The sequence below is a fragment of the Oryctolagus cuniculus genome, chromosome 20, assembly GCF_964237555.1.
Source record: "Oryctolagus cuniculus chromosome 20, mOryCun1.1, whole genome shotgun sequence".
In the NCBI taxonomy this organism is placed as follows: domain Eukaryota; kingdom Metazoa; phylum Chordata; class Mammalia; order Lagomorpha; family Leporidae; genus Oryctolagus; species Oryctolagus cuniculus.
The window spans coordinates 12,960,528-12,979,334 of record NC_091451.1 but is presented as its reverse complement, the minus strand read 5'-3'; the positions used below and the strand labels follow the sequence as shown (position 1 = coordinate 12,979,334).

General features: G+C 36.7%; 1 protein-coding gene across 21 annotated transcripts in view; it reads right to left on the bottom strand.

Moving 5' to 3' along the window:
• Positions 1-18,807, bottom strand: part of GPHN (gephyrin) — a 566,685-nt gene that overhangs the window by 66,296 nt on the left and 481,582 nt on the right. For all 21 annotated transcript variants that reach the window (XM_070065103.1, XM_070065105.1, XM_070065109.1 and 18 more), the window contains 3 exons: positions 15,671-15,790; positions 14,140-14,198; positions 12,257-12,410 (listed from right to left, as the gene is read on the bottom strand). In XM_070065103.1, coding sequence (XP_069921204.1) covers positions 12,257-12,410; positions 14,140-14,198; positions 15,671-15,790 — 333 coding nt within the window. The remainder of the gene's footprint in view (positions 1-12,256; positions 12,411-14,139; positions 14,199-15,670; positions 15,791-18,807) is intronic.

The window sequence follows — 18,807 nt, the reverse complement described above, 5'->3', positions numbered from 1 at the left end:
GGCCTGGGAAAGCAGTAGAAGATGGCCCAAGTCCTTGGGCCTCTGTACCCACGTGGGAGACCGGGAAGAAGCACCTAGCTCCTGGCTTCAGATCGGCACAGCTCCGGCCATTGAGGCCATCTGGGGAGTAAACCAATGGAGAGAAGACCTTTCTTTCTGTCTCTCCCTCTCACTGCCTATAACTCTACCTCTCATATAAATAAATAAAATCTTTAAAAAAATTCATGTATTTCTATTAAGATGACTGGCAAAATGAGACTGATTTAATAATTTTTGTTATAAAACTATTCTGTGTTTTCTTAACTTTACCACCATGTCAGAAAAACTATATTAGAATACTATTTTAGTTGTGCAAGTTTTGGGTTTATTTTCCATACAAAAATACCAATTTGAATATTCTAAGATATCTTTCACTGGTTTTGCTAGAAAATAACAAATTTCCATTAATCTAAATTAGATGATTATATGGAATGTATCTGTGAAAAGAGATCAGTTCTATACATTTATTTATTAAAGATTTGAAAGTCAGTTACACAGACAGAGGGAGAGGCAGAGAGAGGGATCTTCATCTGCTGGTTCACTCCCCAAATGGCCACAACAGCCAGGGCTGGTCCAGGCTGAAGCCAGGAATCAGGAGGTTCCTCTGGGTCTCCCACATGGGTGCAGGGGCCCAAGCACTTGGGTAATCCTTTGATGCATTCCCAGGCACATTAGCAGGGAGCTGGATTAGAAACAGAGAAGCCGGGATTCAAACCAGCAATCTGATATGGGATGCTGGCATTATAAGCAGCAGCTAAACCCACTGCACTGTAATACTGGCCACCAGATAGCTTTTACTTTAAGAAAAATATTCTCTTTTTTCAAAATAAACAAAACATATTCATTACCTTACAAAAGCATTTCTCTGTTATATTCTTTTTGATTTTGTTACTGATAGGCACTTTATAATGTTTTTAATAAGAACTTTGGTATACTAAACATATTGTCCAAATACCCAAGATTATTTATCAATTGCTCAAATTAATATTAATTTGTGGTCTTCGAGTTAGCTAATGATGCAGGATTTAACAGTTACTTTTGTATAAGATATTAGGAGTTTAGAAGCATTATAAAAATTCGTCTCTTTTCAGGGTGGGCACTGTGGTGTAGCAATGTTCACTCACCAGTTTCAGCAGGCAAACTGATCTGGTTGGGTGTGAAGGGAGAAAATCTCTCTTGCTCTGATGTAATTTAGGCTTTACACTTTAATGGGATCCTTAATATATGAATTCAGAATAGAGGCAGCCAATTTGCGTTATATAAGGAATTGTACTACTCCCAACAATTCCTTTTCTACTTGTTTCAATTTGTGCAATTGAATCAAGAGCAGCGATACAGCGACCTTCAATCCCATATATCTGAGTAAGTGGCCTCAAAAGCTTGGCAGATGTCCTGAACGTTGCACTTGCTGGGACAGCCCAGACACTGTGTGTGTGTGGGGAGGAGGGGGCAGGTATCTCCCAGGTGGCTGTCTCTTAAACCATTTTTAAAAGAAGTTTTTAATAATCATGGCTACTTACTACTAATTTAAAAATATGGCCTATAACTATTTCTTGCCTTTACTTATGACATATTAATATCTTGTCTCCTCTAATAACTCTTCTTGACTTTGCCTTGCCCAAATTCAGAATAATAAAGCCACTATTTTATACCTCAGCTATACTTGAGTTTCCTGAATGGCTACTATAACTTGGTCCTTTCTCTATAAAAGAAAGATTGCTAAAATATTTGACACATTTTCATATCCAGATTTGGAAATCTAGAATCATGGCTTGGAGGTTCCATGCACACTTTGATAATAATGTTGTGTCAGTGTTTGTATGGCAGTGGATAAATGTGTAATCTCTGGACGCTTAAGTGTTGCTGTGTATCTACTGTTAAGCTTTATAGCTTAAAAAATTATCATGACATAAAGAAAATATGAAGACACGGTGTTTGTAGATATCAAAATAACCACAGAAAATTTATTATAACAGTGCATCAAAAAATGGTACAAATGTAGATTAATCATATTACCATAAGATTACAGTTTAATTTAGTCTGAAAAGTGACCAAAAGTGGAAGAAGTGAGAATTGAAACTGAAATTACGACTTATAAAACTGTAAACTGAAAACAGATAAACTGTGCCAAACTATGACATAGAACACAAACTAACTTAACTTAAATTGTTTTAACACTAGCTCCTTCAGACCATATGTTCTAAGATAAGAGAAGGAACAATTTGTGGGTAACTCCACATAGACTCTGATATTCCAAAAATAACTCTATTGACTGTTTAGCAACTTGCCTAGGTTACAAATTCTGACCAAGCCCTACCTAGATCTCCCTTATCTGTATGTAAGAAGCAACTGGCATGTCTGTAGGTCAGCAGTACACAATTAAATGGAGATTACTTTCTCAAATATCAATTTCACGCCATTTCTCCCCTTCAGTTTTACTCAGAGTTGTCTCCCAATCTGTCAGTCAATGACAATGAACTAGTATTTAAATAGTATGCCAAAGAATCAAGAGTTGCCTCCTTTTAGAAACTGCCATTAAAATTTTTTTTCTTGGGCAAGTGTTTGGCTATGCAGTTAAGATGCTGGATATGATGCCTGTGTCCCATATCCAGAGTGCCTGGGTTCCACACCTGGCTCCTGCTCCTTCCTGCTAATTCAGGCCCTGGGAGGCAGTGGTGATGGTTCAAGTGGTTCCTGACATCCACATGGGAGCCTTGGACTGAATTCCAGGTCTTTGGCTTCAGTTCTGCAGGCTTGCCCAGTGCTGCTGCAGGCATTTGGGGAGTAAACTGGCAGATGGAAGCTCTTTCTCTGTCCACCTGTTTGTGTTTTCCTTAATGTCTCTTTGCCTTTCAAATAAATAAAACTTTTTAAAAAATTTCATGCAGTTGTATTTTTCTAGAACTTATATATATATACCTAATACTAATATACTATCATTAGTTGCTTCTCCCCCCTAATTTTTACATATGCATGTTTAAGACCCTTTTATTTTAAAAGAATTATAAATTCATAGAAAGTAGTAAAAATTGTACAAAGAGGTCTTTTTTACCCTTTACCCAGTTTCCTTAATGGTCACATTTTATGTAACTGTGGTGCAGTATCAACACCAAGCCACTGATATTAGTGTTAATATATATTTATAATTCTTTGGTATTTTTCCACATGTGTAAATTTGTGTAACAGTCATCTCAATCAAGATATGACCTATTCAACCACCACAAAGATATTCCTCATGGTGACCCTTTAAAGTGATGTCTCCTTTTCCCTCCCATCTGTAACCTACTAGAACCATTAACATGCTTCCACCTTTATAATTTTGTCATTTTGGGAATGTTGCATAAATGGAAGCTATGTAACATTTGTTCTAAATGTGACCTTTTAGAAAATTTATATAAAGAGAAAAGATTTCATGTATTTCATATATATTGTTTTACAAACATAATGATACTTCCCACTCCCCCTCCTCCTTTCTCATTTTTCTTTTGATTTTTATGATGATATACTTTTAATTTACTTTATAATCACAAGCTTAATCTTCCTCCAAATAAAGAATCCAACAAGAAGTAAATAAAAAGACCAATGTTTCTCAGGAGTGCAGACAAGGGCTATAAACAATAATCAAACCTAAAGATGTCAATTTCACCCATGTACATTTTTTTTTTTTTTGTACTTTGTATACTAGTTACCACAAATCAGAGAAAACATATGACATTTGTCTTTTTGGGGTTGGCTTATTTCACTAAGCATAATGGTCTCCAATTGCATCCATTTTGTTGTAAAAGGCAGGATTTCTTTCTTTTTTATGACTGAGTGGTATTCCATTATGTACATATACCACATTTTCTTTATCCAGTCACCAGCTAATGGACATCTGGGTTAGTTCCAAACTTTAGCTATTGTGAACTGAGCTGCTATAAATATGGGGTATAGATAATTCTTTCATATGCTGATTTCATTTCATTTGGGTAAATTCCCAGAAGTGGAATGGCTGGGTAATGTGGTAGATCTATTTTCAGATTCCTGAGGAATCTCCAGTCTGTGGGAATGTACTAGTTCACATTCCCACCGACAGTGTTTTAGGATGCCTTTTGTCCACATCCTCACCAGCATTTGTTCTCTTTTGATTTTTGGATGACAGTCATTCCTCATTGTGGTTTTGATTTGCATGTCCCTGATGGCTAGAGATCCTGAACATCTTTTCATGTGTATTGGCCATCTGAATTTGATCCTTTGAAAAATGCCTGTTCATATCCTTAGCCCATTATTTAACTGGATTGTTTGTTTTGCTGTTGTTGAGTTTTCTGAGATCCTTATATATCCTGTATAGTAATCCTTTAACAGATTTTTAGCACAATGCCCTTGACTTCCATCCAGGTTGCTGCATGTAGTAGAAGCAATTGTGCTTTTTTATTGCTATTTCCTGTTTTTGGCTATTACAAATAAAGTAGACCATTTATATTTAATGTAATTATTGATGTGTTAGGGTTTATGTCTTTCATTTGATAATATTCCCTCTTTTTTTGCATCTGTTTTTGTTGCCTTCCTGTGGACTACTGAACTTTTAAAAGAATTCAACTTTTATTCAACTTTTATTCTAGTGTTTGTGAGTGTATTTCATAACTTTTTAGTGGTAGCTACAGATATTACATTATAAGAGATAGATTATAAGCTTTTTCCATATTAACATTTTCCATCCTTTTAATAATTCTTAAATTACCTGTGCTTTGCTGATGACAGATAATCTATAAATATCTATAGAATATTAAGTCCAAGATCGAGTTCTTAGATTTAAGAATAAAGCAGGGGAATCTCTTCTCAATTGCCTTTAAGGGAAAATGTTGAGGGACAGACAAGGAGTTTTAAAAGGCAGACTTTGAGGCTCTTCCTACCACTGGCTTATTGCTTATTGTTAGCATTTTGATACCTACTACACCTTAATTCCTTAGTCTGAAAGCCCCCAGGCAGTTAATCTATTTCCTCCTAGGCAGTACAGATAGAATATTTATCACTATGATATAAAAATGAATATCACTTGACACCTACAGACCTTGGGGGTATAGTAAGACTAGTGATATAATATTAGGCCCTGTTAAATCCCTAGAAGGGAAGTACTACATGAGTACATGCTGCTATTTTTAGTATAAGGGTGAAAATATTTTTAAAGATCATTTTCAAGTATTCTTATAATAAAATAAGATATCTAAGCAAAGATTAATCTCTCACTATTAATGAGAGCACATTCTAGTTAATTTACTGTCAATTCCTTGAGCACTGGGGAAAAAAAAGTGGAGAGCTGAGATAAGGGATGCAAGATGGAGGGTCAATAGGAATGAACAAAATAGAACTTATTGAATTCAAAAAAGATGGTACGGATGAGGAGTGGGTGATAAAAGACATAAGAAGCCTGTCTTAAGAGACTCCCCCACCCTGACTCCTCCTAATTCTCCTTTCAAACACAGCAACTGGGCAACAAGACTCTTATGGCAGTATTTTTTTTAAAACTACAGTGTACTCTTAAGTGGATATGAGGATGCCCACAAGTACAATAGATTAGGCAGCTAATAAAACATTTAAGGAGATAAGACAGCTTTAATATCTGTTAAATTTTCAGATGACATAAAATGGTATTTACAGTATGACAGCTACATAATAACAAACCAATATAAATCTATAACCATCAAAAGAAATCAAGGGTTAACATGTTTGAGTTAAAGCATGATGAGTTGTTTTTTTTGCCTTTATTCTAGCTTCAGAATATATGATGATAACAAAAGGTGTTTAAAAAATGTATGTGTGGTGACAGTCCAAAGCAGTATATGATATATGCAATGTGACTGATCCAAACGAAGCTTACTATAGGTATCCAGAACATAGAGAGAATAAATGTGGTGAATGTATCAATGGAAAGCCTCATGTGAGGAAGAAACATCCGAACTGAATTCGAAGATTTGAAAGTGACTGAATTTCAATGAGAAGAGATGAGAACAGACATGGAGTCTAGCTAGATGGCATATGATGAAAATGGCCCGAAATTTGGAAAATGTTAAAAAATTCACTGAAAGGCTGAATTAATGAATGAGAATAAAAGTAGGCCAACACTCTGAGTCTACTGGCACAGAGATTAAAAAAAAACAGTTACAGTGTGCAGTGTTTGCCATGGTTTGAGTATATCCCAAGACTTCTTGGGTTGACATTTAATCCTCATTATAAGGTATTAAGAGGGTGGGAATCTTTGGAGAGTGATTAGATAAGGTCACTAAGGTGGTAGCTGTAGCAGAAGAAGGAAAGCAATCAGAAAAGATAGACACAGACACAGACAAGTGTGCTCTCTCTTGCCACACGACACTCTGCACTGCCTCAGGACTGCCATCGGGAACACCGTCACCAGAGGATGCACCAGTGAAGCCTGCTTGATCCTGGACTGTTAACCTCCAGAACTGCGAGCCCAAACAAGCTTCTTTTCCTTACAGAGTAGCCTCCCTCAGGCATTTCATTATGTGATGAAAAGGTGACTCACACAGTTTTGGTGAGAATATGGAAAAACGGGTACTTTACAGTATTAAAGCAATGGAGGGCTAATCACTAATATTTCTGGAGGCAATTAGGCAACATATAATCCAAAATCTTAAGATAAACAAGGAATACCCTTTGACCTAGCAATTCTTTGAATTTAATAAAAATATGCAAATAAATAGGTTCATGATGACAACATCTATCAGTGTCAAAAATGGTCAACAAATACTTAACAGAAGCGAATTGACTAAATTAATTGTGAGAAACCTGTAAGATGGATTATTGAAAAAGATATTTGTCATATGCTACTTATGTAAAAAAACACAGATCATAAAACAGTACTGTCTGAGATTTACAAATAAATAGATATTTAAATGGCATATAAATAACTATATGTTATATAAATAACTATATGCTATAACCACTGTATGTTAGCAGTGGTTTCTTTTTCTTTTTGCATTCCACTAGAACATGTTTCATGAGGATAAAGATAGTTGTATTTTTTCAGTATTGTATCCCCAGCAACTAAAATAGTACTTGGAACTTAACTAACAATGTGAATGCATGCTTGCTTACATTTTTCTAGTTTTCCTGCACACTAACCTGTTGCTGCAATCTAATTTCTTTACATAAAAATAGGCTAAATATACATAAGAAAGCAGAAATTTGGTCTTGAAGAGATATTTTCAACATCCATGTTCATAGCATTACTACTCACAATAGCCAAAAGGCAGAAGCAACTCAAATATCCCTCAATAGGTGAATGGATACACAAAGTGTGATCTCCAATATGTAATTTCCACACATACATACATACAATGGAATATTATTCAGCCTTAGAAAGAGAAAATTCTGAAACAACCTGCAACACAGATCAACCTTGAGGATATTTTGTTAAGTGAAATAAACCAATTACAAAAATATAAATACTTTATGGTTATATTATATGAGGTACCTGGAGTAGTCAAATTCATAGTGACAGAAAATAGAATGTGGTTTCCAGAAGGTGGTGGGAAGGGAGAATGGAAGAGTTGTTTAACAAATACAGAGTTTCAGTTTTGCAAGGTTAAGAGTTCTGAAGATTAACTGCACAATGTATATTCAACACCACTGAACTTAACTTAACTGAATGTCAATTCAGAAACAGTTAAAATCCATGCAAGCATTTGGTGCAGCAGTTAAACTGCCACTTGAGATGCCCACATTCTGTACAGGAGTGCCTGGTTTGAATCCTGGCTTCTGTACTTCCAATCCAGTTTCCTGCTAATACACACCATTGGAGTAACTTGGGTCCCTGCCATTCTTATCAGAAACCTGGACTGAGTATCACGTTCCTGGTTTTGGGTTGGGCCAGGCCTGGTTGTTGCAGGCATTTGGGGAGTGAAACAGAAGATGGAAGATCTTTCCATGTATGTATCTCTATTTGTCTGTATCTGCCTTTCAAATAAAGTGGAAATAAATAAAAATAAATTTAAAATAGTTAAGATGATAAATTTTATGTCATATGTATTTTACCACAATTATAAAAATTTAACAAAAAAAGTCATTGATGATCTTGGTAAAAATAGTTTCAGAGAATACTAATGCCATTATAAAAAGACGCAAGTCAGGAAAAAGGTATAGTTTGGGTGGCAGTAAGGGAAAGATGGTGAAGGAGATTAGGTAGTGGAATATTATGTGGAAGCCTGCAAAAAAGATGCAAATGAAGGTTTGATCTTACAAAACAGGTCAAGGTCAGGGCTACAGATATAGAAACCAACTTTATATATTTGACATGAGAAGAAAACTCTAAGGGAGAGATTAGAAAGTGTTGAAGACAGAGCAGAGGGCAAAATCTTGAGGGATATTCCACATAGGCTACAGGAGAAAGAGAAAGGTAAGGAACAAAAGAAGGGAAAAGAAGTAATAGAATAGTCACAGAAGACAAGGAGAGACTGTTTTAAGGTTGTAGGTGAGGCATGTCATTGCTGTTGACTGGTACAGGTTAAGGAGGATGAACGTCAAAGGGGGATGTGGAGATTGGAAGGTTATTAATAAATGTCAGAAAGCAGTTTGTGTAGTAATGAAGCACTAATTAGAGTGGGGAGTTTTAAGGGAAAGTGGATAGTGAGCAAGGAAAGGCAACAGGTACAGATCTCTCTTTCAACAAATTTAATAGTGACTAAGAGGGGAATAATGTAGCAACTCAAGGAGATAACAGGGTGTTTAGGTATAGCTTTTCTTATTCTACTGGTAATTTTTGTAAATTTGGATGTACAAGGAGAAACCATTAGAGAGAAAACAAAGATATAGAAGATACAGGATATATGAATGGGTGTATATGAGTGACAGAACATGGCTAAAGGTGCCTGAAACAATATCTTCAAGACTAGCAGAGATTCCAGCACCTAGAGAAGAAATAATTATAGCTAGTAGTTTGAGTAACTAGATAATAAACATACAAGGCAGACTTCTGAAGATAATGGCAGTTGGTTGACTGATGTCCAGTCTAAGTCATGGAGGTCACTATTTAAAGTTTCAGGAGGATGAACAGTTTTCATATGAAATAGAGATGATACCATTTAAAAGTAGAAAATCAAACTGGGAAATAGAAAGGCTAGGAAAAAGAGGCAGATATATGTGGAGATATAGTCTCTTCTTGGCTCCTGGTGTGGGTCTGTCCCAGCCCTGGCTGTTGTGGACATTAGGAGAATGAACCAGAGTAGGAGTCTTTTCTCTCTCTCTCTCTCTCTCTCTCTCTCTCTCTCTCTCTCTCTCTCCCCCACCCCTCTTCCTCCCAGTCTCCCTGCTTCTCTCTTTCTCAAACAGTATATACAAAATTTTTACAAAGTAGATATATGTGAAACATATCAAGATACATAAAAACTAACACTTAAGGGGAGTTTGAACTGTGAATGGCTTAATTATACCTTTGCCACATTAATAGATAACAGGTCTTTTGGCCCATTCTCAAAATTCCTATTGGTTTCTAGGTATCTGAGGATCTCAAGCCTTCAGGGAAGATACTATGTTTTGTTTAATTCTTTTACCATTAATTTCAAATATACTGCCTGGCAGGGAACTAAGACTCCAAATTCTTTCTTAGATGCCATGATATAAGTACCATCTCTACTCTTACCCCATCACCTTTCCCTATTGCCAGTGAATGGTTTCAATAGTGTAAAAGGTAGCTTAAAAATACTATGAATATACTTTAGGGAATAACAGAATATCAAACCCTATAAAAACATTAGAGAGAATATAAGCAATATGGCTTACACAAAGTTCCCTATTAAATGGCTATTTATGAATGTGCTAATTTTATTTGGCTTACCCATAAGCTCAATCAGATACACAAAGCATATAAGTAAAATCACAAGTAAGGATGGTTCATGGAATCAGTTTAATAGATTTTTCTTTCTGATGTTAAGGAGAATATCAGTTGATCATAAGGATATTGCAATCATCAATGTATAGATCAAGTTGGAAATGTTGTTTTGGGCCAATCAGTAGTTTTTGGGGATGACTAATGCACTTATACTGAGAAGTAAGCAAATCTGGAATGCTAATTTAGCTGTTCATGAACAAAACAAAATATGCTACTCTTTTACCCTAGTCAAAAAAAAAAACAAAAAAACAAAAAAACCCAAAAAACCAAGTGTCATAGACAGACCCTTGAAATTTTCTATGTCAAAGACTTCAATAAATTAAAAATAATGGTAACAAAGGACTTCTTTTCAAAAGAAAGTTAGAGATTGAAGAAAACAATAAAGTTCTGTGATCTTTTCTTTAATAGGAAGGTCTAAAGGAATTATTCTTAAAAATTTCAATAGTTTCTGATTCTGCTTATATGGCTCTAAATTTACAGCTGATTAATTTTTCTGTATTCCCAGTTTGGCATTTTAACATCTAGAAAAAATTTTGTATAACGTAAGTATAACAGGAAACAAGATTTTTTAACAATTCTCAAGGACTGACCAAATTCCCTTTTTAAAAACATGCCTGCAATGAAATTGTGACCTATTTTGAATAGGATACTACTACAAAGGTTTTTAACTTTAGAGGACAAAACCTTGATTGTCAAACCCCTCGTGGTGATTAAAGATCATATGGGACTTTTAACAAGAAGGGCTAGCCACAGTATCTTGATTCATTGATTTATTTCCCAGAGGTTGCCCAACATTTCAGCAGAACAAAGGGCATAATTCATTGTCCTAATAAACTAAATACAGAGTTTGCATAGTGCTATGATTTGAATATGATGTCACCCCAACCCTATTGATGCAGAAATTCAATCTCCCAGATTTTATGTTAATTGGATTAAGAGGATAGGGAAACTTATTCAGTCTATGGTGTTCAGAGATAGGGTATCTGGAAATTGATTGGATTAGATAAGGTAATTAGGGTCAGAGTTCCATGATTGAACTGTGATGACTTTATTTTTTTATTTTTTATTTTTTGACAGGCAGAGTGGATAGTGAGAAAGAGAGACAGAGAGAAAGGCGCAGCATGCTGATCCGAAGGCAGGAGCCAGGTGCTTCTCCTGGTCTCCCATGCGGGTGCAGGGCCCAAGCACCTGGGCCATCCTCCACTGCACTCCCGGGCCACAGCAGAGAGCTGGCCTGGAAGAGGGGCAACCGGGACAGAATCCGGTGCCCCAACAGGACTAGAACCCGGTGTGCTGGCGCCGCAGGCGGAGGATTAGCCTATTGAGCCGTGGCACCGGCCAAACTGTGGTGACTTTATAACAAGGGTGGGGAATGTCCCACCCTTGGGCCTTAGAAAGCCCTTGAAATCATTTGGTTTGGCCCTGCAGGCAGGACCTGAAAGTCAATAAATCCATAGCAGGCTAATTTTTAAGCTGATAATTTTGTATGGCACGGAATGATGTTATAAATATTTCAATGATACTTGTCAGAAAAAAGGTTCCCCACCCCTGCTTTATAAGGAGAGGGACAGAGACCACAGATACAGACAGATATATGCAGTTTCTGTCTCTGGCAGTGTGCCATCTTTCTGCCACCTCAGGACTCTACCATCAGGAAAGTCATCATCATTGAGGACCCTAGATCTTGTACCTGGTTTCTAAAAGAAACTAGCCCAGATAAAACCTTGATTGTAGTCCCATCAGACTCATTTCAGACCTCTGACCTCCAGAAATATCAGTGAATAAATTTGTGTTCTAAGGCACTAAATTTGTGGTAACCTGTTACAGCTGCCATAGAGAATGAATACAGGCCTACTCCTAGTTCAAGGGGACAGGAGTGCAGAAAATGCAGGCTCTTTGAGGAGAGAACACCTAAGTCTTACAAAATGGACAGGAGGAACAGAAGAAAGAAGTCCAGCAGCTACTCTGCACTTTTTAAATAAAATAGCCTTCACCAGGTATCCTTGTAATGAAAAGCTAATACACACAGTTTAATAGCTATAGCTGTCAGCTAATATTCTTTGTTTTATGCATATTGAGTGTGTAGAAAGGTTGTAACACTTCATTCTAATCAATGAAATGAACATTTCTTAATATATAATTTCTGGTTCTTTTCATCTTCTGTACTTGAACTATCCTGAGGCCAACTTATTGGAAATATCTCTGTCACAGCAATGTGGACAAACTGATAAAATCTATAATCTACATGTTCTATTTTCAACACAGAACAGATGCCAGAAATACCTTTTTCTGAAAGCCCTTCCCTCCCACATTTTGTTTGTTTGTTTGTTTTACCTCATTCCCTGTAGACATGACTGCAACCACTGGAAACTTATTAACTTCAACCTCTGTGACACCTACAGTTGCCAGAAGACCAATCTCTGAGGGGCCCATGTGGGTTCCTTTGGCCAAAACGCATTCCCCTCTTTTAATGTCATGGCCGATGGGTCTGAAAGTCAAAGCAGAACCATTAGCAGTATGACTAAGAATAATATTTTCTCAACTCAGACGGAAACTTTAGTGTCAGAGAAGGAAGACACTCAAGGGGAGAAAAAAGTCAAAAGATGAAGCAAGAACAAAATAATAAAATGAAGGGAATGTAAAAACTATGCATTTAAAAAATGTTTATTTCTACTTGAAAGGCAGGACAACAGAGAGAGCAAGAGTGAGAGTGAGAGAAAGAGAGAGGGAAAGGGAGAGGGAATGAGAATAGGAGAGAGAGGAGAGAGAGAGAAACCTGTCATCTGTTGGTTCACTCCCCAAAGGCCCACAACAGCCAGAGCTGGGCCAGGTGAATGCCAGGAGCTTGAGACTCCATCTGGATCTCCCATGCTGTGTCAGGGGCCCATGCATTCGGTCCATTATCTGCTGTCCCCAGGATGTGTTAATAGGAAGCTGAATTGGAAATGGAGTAGCCAGGACTCAAATGACATCCTGAAATAGGATGTGGGCATCCCAAACACTGGCTTAACCTGCTAGGTCAAAATGCCTGCCCCAACTCTATGGATTTTTTAATTTAAAAGCAAAATCACACAAGAGAAGACAGAAGCAGAATTTGTGTATATTATTGCTAAACAGGAATATGTTACTTCATATTTGAAAACTATTTTACAAATAGCTTTTATTATATTACAGTGAACTGTGAGGTAGGTATTTAGCCCAGTGGTTAAGATGTTGGTTAACACACCTGCATCACATGTTGGATTACCTGAGTTCATTATCTGGCACTAGCTTTCTGCTAATGCAGACCCTGGGAGGCAGAAGTTATATCTTAAGTAATTAGGTTCCTACCACTCATGTAGGGGACCTGGATTGAGTTTCCCAACTCTCACTTCAGCCCTACTTGGGGGTTGTTGTGGGCATTTGGGGTAGTAGACCTGTGGTTGGGAGCTCTGTATCTCTGTCTGTCTGTCTCCCAAACACACGCACACACACATACATCCATATACCCCAACTGCAAACTTTGATATGAGGCCAGAGTTTGTATAAAAATATTTAGTAGCACTAAATGAAGTCTTTAACTGGTTAGCTTTCTGGCAAGAGGAACAGTACTAATTAGGTTATAGTCATAGAAGTAATTTCAGTTTGGATTACTTAAGTTGGTGTTGCTCTATGGCCACAGATGTATACTCACCTTGGCCTGCTGCTATAGGGTGGGAGAAGTGTAGCTTAATTATGAGGGGATGTAATAGTCTATCATAAGAAAAACAAAATATACACACTGTTTATGGTAGGACAGTAGCCTCATTTTTGTGTATAAGGAAAAACAGATTATTCCATTATTGTTGGTAGTCAGCAAAGAATGTGCTATCAGCTAATTACATACCTACCCAATTTTGAGATTATTTGTGTTAATACCAAATTCTAGTTAACCTAGGGGTGGAGTTGTATAATTCTGGATTATCCAAGGTTACAATTAACCATAGATTACATAGGCTTATCATTTTTCCTCCTTCTATGATATTTTAAACTATTTCACTTGTCTTTATGATTGTCATTAAAAAGTAGGCAGGGCAGAACTGGGATTCAGAATTTAGAAAATTCATTTTCTTTCTTGTCAAATCCCTATAAGCTAAGGGTTGACTGATAGCTATAGATTTATAATAGCTAATGTCTCCTTAGTTCATGACTATGTAGAAACAAAAGTTGGCTGTACATTATATATGTTATGAACTCACCTGATATCTTGGCCTGGCCGAGCTTGCACCAGAATTCGTACTTCAAGTTCCTCAGTGCCCTATAATAATAGCAAGTCATGTAATTTCAAACATAACAACCTTACAGGATTTCTGATTAGTAGAATTTATCTAATCAGAAAGGCCCAGAACATATAAAAATGTAGAGAAACAAAAAACCATTTGCTAAACCTTTTGGAAATACTATGAATTTCTAACATAGGATCCTAAAAAATATTTGATGACAATGAATACATAAATAAATATTTTCTCTAATTTTTATTCTTCTTAAAAATGGACCCATTCAAATATTGATTTATTTTATTGGTAGCATTCTCAAGGAATCTATCTATCCATTCATCCATTCAAACCAAATGAATATGTATGGTGGTAATCTCTTCTCTTCTGTCCTCATGAATCATGGGTTCAATACCATGGCACAGTCCCCAAATTCCTGAAAAATTTTTATGAACAACTTATAGTTTGCCTGGTAGTATACTTCTGTAAATTAATGGTGATCATCAGTTTTGTATTTATGGGCTGTGAATAATATTATGACACTGGAACTGTGTCTTGTCATCTGGCAGAGTTTGTGGATCCATGTGTTCTGTATTTCTGGCTTTCCTGATGCCAGTAAATCTGCTTGGACAGTTTTAATAGCAGGCAACATGATCTGTATGCCATGCATTAAATTTTATAAGCTCTACATGTGGGAAGGTGATTAAAAAGAAAACCTCCAGATCAAAAAATGCAGCTGTTTCTCAGCCTGGCAGATTTGCGTTATCTACATCCAGGTTAATATATTTACTTTTAACCTCAACTTTTAAAATAAACATTTTTAAAGTTCTTCACAAAACAAGACAGCCATCCATTAAAACCTCAGTTGAACCTATAACTTTTATTAGTGGCTGATACTTGGGTTTCAATGATTGTCACTAGTTTCAGTGAGATAAAAACTACTTAGAACCTTAGATCCTAGAGTTCTTTATTTGAGGGAATGGAAGTCAAAAGCCACATGTGTAATATTTCCAGGCTGTCATTTGGTAGCACAGGTTTTCCCTGAATCGCAGCAACACAGAAGTGAAAGGGTCATTTGATTCACATGTTTGGTTTAGTCTAATATTCAAGAACTATCCTGTGTTCTCTGTTAAATTATTCTCTATTAAATTCTGATATCATAAATTCCTTTACATTATTAGAAGTTCTTCTTAGTGACAAATTTCTTAGCTACTAGTTATATCAACAATTAATATCTGTCTTCTGTTTTACAGGACTTTTCTTCCTTGTTTGCATGTAAAACTTCTTGGGTCAAACATGGCTCAAATTCTGCAATCATGACAGCAATGATCATAAAAACTCCACCTATAACAAAACATTTTCAAGCCTAAGGCAAATTTTTATTTATTGCCTTGCACTGAAAGATCTCAACATAATCAAAAACAATGGATTAATTTCATTAACATTACACAGAATGGGAATGAGTTATAATACTGCCACAGGAACAATGGCACCATTAGACCTGGTAATGACGTACATCATCTGATTCCCTGATAAGTTCCGTATCTTCCACTTGTACTACTGCATCAGCACCGCAGGGGATTGGAGCACCTGTTGTAACTCGCATGACTTGCCCTGGCATTACCGTTTGAGTTGGCTGGAAAAGCAAACATGAAAGAAACAGTTGATTTACTTGGCTGTTGCAAAGGAAAAGTCTGCAGGGGACAGAACATCTTTAGAAACAACCATAAAAGTCTTTAAGAGTTACTCATTTTGGGTCAATGTAATAAAAGCTACTGACAAACACATGCACTCATACCAAAGAGACTTTAACTTGAGTGAAGCTGGCTTTACATGTACTTGAAGATAATGACTATTAGATGTGTTTTCCTGGTGTGCTGTTACCCTTTTTGAAGAAATGCCCCTGACATTTGCCACAATTACTCTAATAATGTGAAGTGTCTTAATATATAGAACGTGAGTTAATTAAAAAAACTAGGCCATATGATATTATGACTGAAACTTATGGAAAGTCTATACCTTGGTAATTTACTGAAGTTCTGGGATATCAGAAATGTACTATATATAAACTAAACTTTTTGTTTGAATAAAGGCAAGCCAGAAAAATCTTTGAAAATCTTTCTAAAACATTAATTCATTTATCAATTAATAAAAAAATCTAACAAATATAATTAAGAACTTAAAAATGATTTTAATGTTTCTACTGATTTGGGTTATTATTTTTGAAAATGAAGAACAAGAATTTTATTGTCTGAACTCATATATGGATGATAAATGATACAAGTCCTACCCTGCTAACCTCTCCCAGCACGGGGAAAAGCATGTTTCTGTAAGAATCATCTGTCATCTAATAGGTTTGATCTAACCTCAGGAGAGTTATTTGTTAGGGGAATTAGGTTAGAATTAGAAAAAGGAAGCTTCGACGTCCCCCAAAAGAAAATCCTGAGGCACTATTAATTCCCTAGTGTAAAAGATATTTTCCAAAGATGTCTGCCTCATAAATATTTAACATATTAGGTTACTACAATGTGTATATTCTTACCTTTACTGAGCTTTATGCTTAAAAATGTTTATAGTAGGGGCTGGTGCTGTGGTGCAGTGGTTTAACGCCCTGGCCTGAAGCACCTGCATCCCATATGGTTCAAGACTTGGCTGCTCCACTTCCAATCCAGCTCTCTGCTATGGCCTGGGAAAGCAGTAGAAGAAGATGGCCTACATCCTTGGGCCCCTGCACCTGCATGGGAGACCAGAGGAAGCTCCTGGCTCCTGGCTTCAGATAGGCGCAGCTGTGCCATTGTGGCCAATTGGGGAGTGAACCAGAGGAAGGAAGACCTGTCTCTGTCTCTGTCTCTGTCTCTGTCTCTCTCTCTCTGTGTAACTCTAACTTTCAAATAAATAAATAATAAAAAAGTTTACAACAGTATATTTAATCTTATTTTTTACCACCTAAAATAAATAAGTAAAACAGACAAACACACACACACACATGCACACACACATACATTTCCTTTAGGGAATGGCAAAGGAAAAATATTCCACCATTGGAAGTATAATCCAGGTAAAACTGGAAATTTGTTTACTAGAAAAGCCTTAAAATTTTTCTCCATAATTATTGTTCCCACAAACAAAAACAGTAACTACTATTGAATCTACCTCTGATACCAGGTACAGTGTGAAGGACATTATATATTGTGAAAAAAAGCAGAGATGTGTTGTGTTTGCTGTTTGCCTTTCCAGATCACCTCATCATTTTCTAACTAGCACTGTGGTTCAGAAGGCTGACCTCTGTGGCTGTTTTGTTTCGTTCCTTTTTTCAAATATTTGAGAGGCAGAAAGAGAGAGACAGTTTCCATCTGCTGGTTCACTCCCTAAATCCCTGCAATGGTTGAGGCTGGGCTGGGTGCCACGGCCAGAAACCAGGACCTTAAAGCAGGTACTGTATGTTGGTGGAAGGGGACAGGGAGAGAAAACAGGGGTTTTCATTTCCCATGCTATTTTCCTGCTTAGCTGTGCCTTGGTGATGACTAGGGCATCTTCACAGCTCCTGTTGGCTCACCTCTCCCCTTGCTATGAATCTCGTAAGTTTCAAGTATTATTTTCTCTCTGCTTTTTCCAGACTGAAAGGTGGTAATGGAACCTCACTGTTGGCAGCTGGGTACTTCACAGTCATTTGTTAGTTTCCTTTACCTTTGTCCATATCTTGGAAAAGTTCTCTATATTAATCTTACCTCTTTTTAAAAAAATTCATTTATTTAGAAGACAAAGTGATCATGACAGGGAGGCAGATGGAGGGGGGGGTATGAGGGAGGAGGAGGGGGAAGGAAAGAGAAAGAGAGTAATATCTTCCATCTGCTGGTTCATTCCTCAAATGCCTGCAACAGCCAGAGCTGAGCCAAAATTAAGTCAGGAGACAAGAACTCCATTTGGGTATCTCAGGTAGGTGAAAGGAACCCAAATACTTAGGCCATCATATGCTGCCTCCCAGCTGCATTTACCGGAGGCTATTCAAAACAATTGAATGGGAGTGAATCCTCCCAAATGCATTCTATGTAGCCAGCATCACCTTAGTTCCTAAGCTAGAAAAAGATACAACAGAGAAAGAGAACTATAGACCAATATCCCTGATGAACATAGATGTAAAAGTCCTCAACAAAATACTAGCTAATCAAATCCAATAACATATCAGAAACCAATCACCCAGACCAAGTGGGATTTATCCCTGGTAGGTAGGGAGGGTTCAACATTTGCAAATCAAGCAACGTGATACATCACATTAACAAGCTGAATAATAAAAACCACATGGTTATTTCAATAGATGCAAAGAAAATATTTAATAAAATACAGCATCCTTTCATGATGAAAACCTTAAGCAAATTTGATATAGAAGGAACATTCCTTTACATAATCAAGGCAACAAACCCATAGCATCTCATTGAATGGTGAAAAGCTGGAAACATTCCAAGTAAGATCCGTAACCAGACAGGGATGCCGACTCTCACCACTGCTATTAAATATAGTCCTGGCAGTTTTAGCCATAACATTAGGCAAGAAAAATAAATCACAGTGACACAAATTGGAAAGGAGGAAGTTAAACTATCTCTATTTGCAGATGACATGATTTTACATATAGGGTAAACAAAATACTCCACTAAG